The sequence below is a fragment of the Diaphorina citri genome, unplaced genomic scaffold (assembly GCF_000475195.1).
Source record: "Diaphorina citri unplaced genomic scaffold, Diaci psyllid genome assembly version 1.1 scaffold12883, whole genome shotgun sequence".
Lineage (NCBI taxonomy): Eukaryota > Metazoa > Arthropoda > Insecta > Hemiptera > Psyllidae > Diaphorina > Diaphorina citri.
Genome location: NW_007390253.1, coordinates 4,351 through 11,239, shown reverse-complemented (window position 1 = coordinate 11,239; position 6,889 = coordinate 4,351). Strand labels below are relative to the sequence as shown.

Genomic DNA, 6,889 nt, shown 5'->3' with positions numbered 1-6,889 from the left:
CTGACTCAATAATTTCATGAAACTGCTGGGGTTTGAACCACCAATGCCTCAGCAACTAACTACACTAGTGTGGCTCAAGGGAGGACAGGAGAGGAGGGAGAAGGGGGAGGAGGGAGGAAGTGAGAAGAGGAAGGAAGGCGAAATAAAGACCAAATTTTCAATAGAAAAATACGCATTTCTTTATTCTCTTGAATCGATAAAAAATATTTTTTAAAAATGCGAAATAAAGACCAAATTTTCAATAGAAAAATACGCATTTCTTTATTCTCTTGAATCGATAAAAAATATTTTTTAAAAATAAAAAAAAGTTGAAAGAGGCGAAAATATAATGAGAAATACAAAATGATAAAACACAAGATAATGTGATAAACGAATAACAGAAAGACCAACAAGAGAATAAGAAGACAAATAACGAGAAATAATTTAATCATGAAATTGTAAAATATATTAGGTAGAATTATTTATAATGCCAACTTGCCAACTCTTGTAGTACGAGTACAAGAACAAGCGTAGGTACTTTTTACTTTCCTTATCCCAATGGTGTACGTATGAAGTATACTATAGTATAGGAAAGTATTGTTCCAGTTCAATTTATTTATCAAGTTGATGAGTAGGTAAGTATAGGTGTTAGGTAGAATTATTTATAATGCCAACTTGCCAACTCTTGTAGTACGAGTACAAGAACAAGCGTAGGTACTTTTTACTTTCCTTATCCTAATGGTATACGTATGGAGTATACTATAGTATAGGAAAGTATTGTTCCAGTTCAATTTATTTATCAAGTTGATGAGTAGGTAAGTAGGTATACTTTTTCTCAACCTCTTCAAATTTACAGAGGAGTTTGCAACTATCCTCACTCATTAATTTTTGCTTGCATTCAAACTTTTTCTACTTCTCTGAAATATGGCAGATATTAATCATTCAGCGAAATCAATCTTTCTCTTGTACTTCATTGTCTCTTACTCATTATGATAATAATACATGGTAAAACATTTCTGAAGTAAGACATGAAGTCCCTTCGAGTATTCTAACGACAATTAACATTGCAAACCTATGAAAATGATAGAGACTCTCTATAGCCTCACCATCATTTTCATAGATTTGATTTTTGAGGTGACCACGTGCTACTCAAAATCACGCGACTACGCTTCGCATGTGCGATTGGTCTCCTGTTTGAATGGAAAAAATCATGTTCCAATCTTTGACAATAAAGTAGGGTACCCAACCTCTAGTCAGCGTTGCAAGAGGCAAAAGTGGCTTCATAGTGAAGACCAAGCTCTTAGATATCAATGCTACTCTATTCTAAATTTTCAGACACATATTGTAAATATTCAAAGGATTGTCTCTTCTCCCCCAGGAAGGCAGCGCCTGTATACACTGGGCAAATTCCTGCGCAACCGCTACTCGTCGCTACTTCCCGAGACCTATCACTTCCACGACGTCAACATCACAAGTAGCGACCTAGACAGGACGATCAGCAGTGCTCTATGTTTGCTGGGAGGTCTCTATCTGCCTCAGTCATATGACGAGGACCCAAGCTGCGATATTGTGGCACCTATCATACCCGTGCATTCTATTAATATGAACAACGACATGTGGATCATGTTCAAGAAGGACTGTCCCAAATATGCGGCAGAGTTGGATAACATGAGGTAAGACTGGTAACAGTGCAAGTAAAGCCTACAATAGGGTGGCGAGAACTGATGAAACAATTGACATCAGAGTAAAGGTGTCTCCACACATAGTCGGCGGCCGTCGATAGATGTGAATCAACCTCGCTCGACTATGTGTGGACACGCCTCAGAAGCAACATGAAAAAATCGGCCACTAAGAAGGGCTCAAAATCTCTTAACGCTATCCAAGAAAAGAAGCGAAACCATACATACGAGTATAAGATTGCTATAGAATTCTCCTTACGATCTTAGACTTTTCAGTACTATAAAATTGTAGCCTATCTTGGGAGTATCAATAACTTTTCCATAACCATAATACTTTTTACTTTATCTCCATAGAAAACCAATACCCTTCTTTCTTTCCGTTGCAGGTTGGAGAAGTACAACGAAACCTTGGCACTCGGCATGAGCTTCGTTTACACCTACCTCACCAAGTACACCTGTCAGAGAATCGCCAGCGTCACCGACGTAAACCGCGTTCACACCGCCCTCCTGACGCAGAAAGAACACGGCTACCCACCCCCCGAGTGGGCAACAGGCCCCCAATATCCTCAACAACAGATAGAGTACATTGGGGCGCTGAGCTTCTATGCCCGAGCGTACGACCATGTGCAAAAGCGACTCGCTGGAGGACCTCTGGTGACGAAGATAATCGATAGTATGGTGGCCAAACGAAACAGATCCTTGGAGCCGGATTATAAAATGTTGCTCTTCTCAGGTTAGTTTATGTTGTGCTAAAACTGGGGGCCAATCATTAAATGGAGAAAAAATTAAATAAAATTCAGTCATGACAAACACTAAAGGGATTTCGTAAGAGTCTATTTTAGTGTCAATCATACTTAACAATGCAACCTCTAGTGGCAGGGTGGAAAACCTTTCCATTCCACCACTAGATGTTTCAGGGTGGAAATTTTTTTCCATCGCACCACTAGAGGTTTACATTGTGAAATAGACATCAATGATAGTTCAATTGAACCATTTCCCAGGAAAGTTAGAACAGCATTAACACTGTTCTTTTGTATCTCTCAGGTCACGATACCACGGTCGGTATTATGCTGCAGACTCTGGGCTACGATAAGCTAGTCAAGCCTGACTTCGGCTCGAGCATCTTATTCGAGCTGCACTCCATTCACAACCAATACTACGTCAAAGTATTCTTCAAACCGAGTGGCTTCTCCAATCACATGATCCCGCTGCAATTTCCAAACTGCCATTTGCCGACGATATGTACACTGGATGAATTCATAGCCGTGAACCAGCCCTGGCGAATAAGTCTCGAGGAATGGCAGCAAGAGTGTGCGATATAGGCACTCTGGAAAATTCCGAGTGTCCAAGCCTGGGAATTAGTATTTCGAACCCTTTTTACATTGAAATGGGGGTCTTTTCTGACGAAATTCCTGTGTGCGGAGTCCAGTATGTAGGACTATTGCACTCCATTTCGAATCTTTACAATAAGATTGGTGATCAGAGCACAACCAGATGAAGACAGTTCAAATATCAGTACGACTATAGATTTTTTACATGTCTAAATATGTAACTCCCAAAGAAGTTTGCACAAACCAAAGAGACTCAATGGTGTCTTATATTGTCCAAAATTTTGTTAATCTTTCCTTCCCGTTTGCTACATACTTTTGTACCTGCACTAAGTTTTAAAGGCCCCATCCTTCCAACACCATAGGTAGGATGCTTATCAAAAGTGTTGAGAGGCGCGCGAACGTCAAGAGTTCGAAGCGACGCGATGCTCGGTCTCACGGACAAAGGAAGAAAGTAAAGGTGTCACGTCACGTGATAGTAGTGTGTTTCTACCTTTAGTGGCGAGAAGCCAGAGATAACAACACGCCTCACTAAGGAAAGGATGTAAATATAAGATAATTTAAGTATACTATGAATTATTTACAAATTATATTTACCTTTGTGTTTCGTCTGACTTATCTTGTGAACATAATAACGTTTTGTGGACTTGCTATCCACAAATGAAGTGTCACTTTAGTTCAATCCTATTTCAGTGAAGCTAACAAGGCAAGTGTAGCAATGAAGTTAGCTTTTTTACTAAGAATACTAGGGCATGGAACCTTATAGACTACCATATTGATAAAACTCCACATTTATTAGATAGCATTAGTATGGGAGAAAAGTGTAGTGGGGATTATGTAGGGATAAAGGAGGGAGAGAGAGAAAAGGGTAAAAAAATATGGCGACAAGAAAATTGATATTGAATTGCAAAACACAAATTGCGATAAAATTTACTGGGTTAGTGAGAGAGGTTGATAGGAAAAGGTGAGAGAGAAAGGGGAAGAGAAATGCCAGAAGCTAATTTCATAAACAGAGAGATAGAGAGGAGGGAGGGAGAGGGAGAGGGAGGGAGAGAAGGAGGGAGAGAAAGAGAGAGAGAGAGAGAAAGCAAATGCCACAAGCTAATCTCATCGAGAGACAGAGAGATAGGAGAAGAGTTATGACCTTATCAAAAGTCAATTTACACTACTGGTGTTGGATATTTTCAGCTTCATCTACTGAAAACACACATGACATTTTCATTACATAACAAACAATATCAAACTTTGCGTCATATATTCACTTTTATATTCACTTTTCCACAGCAGGTATAAGCCTCTTTAGAGGAAAAAAGTCTTTTCGACTCCCACTCGTTATTTATTTTTAGCTTTTATGTAATGCTTTCTGAACTCGTTTCTCGTCAAAAGATCTGTGCCTACACACTCTGCTCACGGCAAGGTATTGGATTACCTTCTTTTATTACAGCTTGTTTATTTGACCTGATGTTTATAAAAAGTATCCTTTAACAACTTCTGATTGGAAAGCTAAAATACCTACGTATATAAAAAAGCTACAAATTAATCAACAGTAGTGACAAAAAGAAAATGAAAGAGAATAACAAAAAGAAAAGAAAACGGACTAACGGAAAAACACTAAAATGAACAAAATTTTGAAGCATATCTAGAAAATAAAGTTTGAACAAAACTTAAAGGACGAATACAATGAACACTCATAAGAGAAAACAAAAAAGGAATAACATCTAGGAAATGATATCAAAACTAGAAGCACATAAAACGGAAATAAATGCCAACAACGTCTACGACTAACAAAGCAAAAAAATACTCACTCCACCGATTCAAATTGGAAGAAAATGAGGACGTATTGTGAAGTGAAGGCTTGTAAGATGACATGAGAAGATCTGAGAACATGTCTAGATGACATGAAGAGCTTGTCTTCATTTGTGTGTACGGAGGAGCTTTGTACAGACATGGAGGGGGAAAAGATGTAGCTTTTAATTTGAGATCTGACTATCTGACATTTTCATTTGACTTACTTAGTGTGTTATTTATTGAACTAAACTTTTTTTAAGGGTAAAAGGTCTTCTCGAATAATTCTTCAGGTTTCAAATAATTTGGAAATAAAATATAGAGCACCCGATGATCGTCATCTATTTGACGGCGATTGACGAAAACGAGTACCGCTTTCGCATTAATTCAAGGCACATTCTTTTACATACATCCTATCCACAAACAGAAAATGTCGCTCAAAAAATTTCCGTCCTGGCCGGGATTCGAACCCAGCACCTCCAGGTTGCCAGTCCGTGCTCTTGACCACTCAGCCACAGAGGTGGGTTAATCCCGAGGCTAACTCACCTTGCTGTACAGAAGAAAACACAGCGTTATCGAAGTTGGCAAAGGAAGGCTGCTGCTGGGCTGCTGGTTGGGGCTGAGACTGTTGTCCTCTGGAGTTCCTGGGCACGCTGGTCCCGTTACTGCTGGCGAAAGGGTCTTTGGGCGCCAGCTTGAAGTCGGCTTGGAATAGAGAAGATTGCGAGCTAGGAGGTGGCAGCGTGGAGGTGCTACTGGAAGTGCTACTCGTGGAGGAGGGATGTGCGGAACCGTTGGTCAATGTGATCTGAGAAAGAAAGATAAAACGCATGTTAATTAAATTGGACATTCGTAAAAACTTAGCCTCAACAAATTGATACCTTTACTGCTAACACTAGTCAGCTTCCATGGCGTAGTGGTCACTGCGCTCGCCTTGCACGCGGGAGACCCGGGTTCGATTTCCGGCGGGGTCAAGAAATTTGTATCATGCAAATGATTGATTCCATGACTGGCTGTTGCGAGGCCTACTCAGCCTCGTGAGGAAAATGAGTAGCCATGTAATATAAATGCGCATAGCGACCGGTACCAGCATGGTAGGTAAACACTGGGGCGTTGTATTATTGAGATATTTGGAAAATCCTACAATGCTGCAGTGAGCACTAAAGTTGTGATATAAGAACACAAACGGTATTTATTTATTATTACTGCTCACACTATTTGATACTATTTTCAGTTCAAATTCTCAAAGGATATAGAGTTTCATCTCCATATATCATTGAAAAGATACCTGAGTGGTTCTCAGTGGAATAGACTTGGGGTGAACAACTTGTGACGACTGCTGTGTTGTTGATGTGACTGGTGGTTGAGAGGTGGACTGCGCTGTAGAGGGTTTCAGGTTCGGTATCGTTGACGGATCTATGTAGTATCTGAAATGATGGAATAGAATCTCATTTAAACTGCCAAGATAAGACTGAAAAATTCCTCCCACAGAGTCCCTTTATTACTATTATAATAATAAAGGAAGGACGGACTAAAAACCCAGTGAACACTGAACAAATAAAGAACTGACACAGAAAAGAATGCATTAAACAATCATGATTCATGAATTTCATGATGATATTGGTCGAGTAGAGTAGTCCGTGGTTGTCTACTCCTAATTACATTTCACAATCGTAATTTCTGATTAGATAGTTTGGATTACAACAGTTAGAGACCCCTGGCTTTGGAGTGGTTACGTCATGGAATGTCTGTCTGAGGTAAATATTGTCACAGACATTTCAATATGATGAGGTAGCGTATATTTTAAATATACAGGGTGTCCGGAGAAAAGCTGACAATCACGTTCGTTAATAATAGAGTTTACGCGATCCATAGACACAAACTGATAGATAGCATATATAATACATTTAGATATTTCGCAGGTATCACTAAATGTAAGAGTAGCAAAACGTGTTGATGTGTCATTAAATGAGGGGACCGCGACTAAAATTAGAATTCACCGTGACTTTTACAATCGCGATAGTATGTCAATGCAGGGAGTAGTTTTTCTTTTTCTTGCTTCGGTTTTGCCATTTTGAGATAATATTGCTTGCACTAACAGTCGAAAAAGAGGCTGCC

At 39.5% G+C, this 6,889-nt stretch overlaps 2 protein-coding genes and 1 long non-coding RNA gene across 3 annotated transcripts; 2 read left to right on the top strand and 1 right to left on the bottom strand.

Annotated features, from left to right (window-relative positions):
- The first annotated feature begins 250 nt into the window (after nucleotides 1-250).
- LOC103522922 lies at nucleotides 251-953 on the top strand. Its single transcript, XR_003395123.1, has 2 exons — nucleotides 251-624; nucleotides 803-953. It is a non-coding gene; the product is annotated as an uncharacterized LOC103522922 (long non-coding RNA).
- A 106-nt stretch (nucleotides 954-1,059) lies between these two features.
- LOC103522924 (lysosomal acid phosphatase-like) lies at nucleotides 1,060-3,604 on the top strand. Its single transcript, XM_026832795.1, has 3 exons — nucleotides 1,060-1,652; nucleotides 2,045-2,391; nucleotides 2,703-3,604. The coding sequence occupies exons 1-3, from the start codon at nucleotides 1,060-1,062 to the stop codon at nucleotides 2,978-2,980; spliced, it is 1,218 nt and encodes a 405-aa protein (XP_026688596.1). The 3' UTR covers nucleotides 2,981-3,604.
- A 1,038-nt stretch (nucleotides 3,605-4,642) lies between these two features.
- On the bottom strand, nucleotides 4,643-6,844 carry LOC103522923 (putative protein TPRXL). The gene is made up of 4 exons (XM_017449115.2): nucleotides 6,772-6,844; nucleotides 6,060-6,253; nucleotides 5,318-5,579; nucleotides 4,643-4,920 (listed from the first exon to the last, which is right to left on the bottom strand). Exons 1-4 carry the CDS (start codon nucleotides 6,842-6,844, stop codon nucleotides 4,724-4,726), a joined length of 726 nt encoding a protein of 241 aa, XP_017304604.2. The 3' UTR covers nucleotides 4,643-4,723.
- Nucleotides 6,845-6,889: the final 45 nt, after the last annotated feature.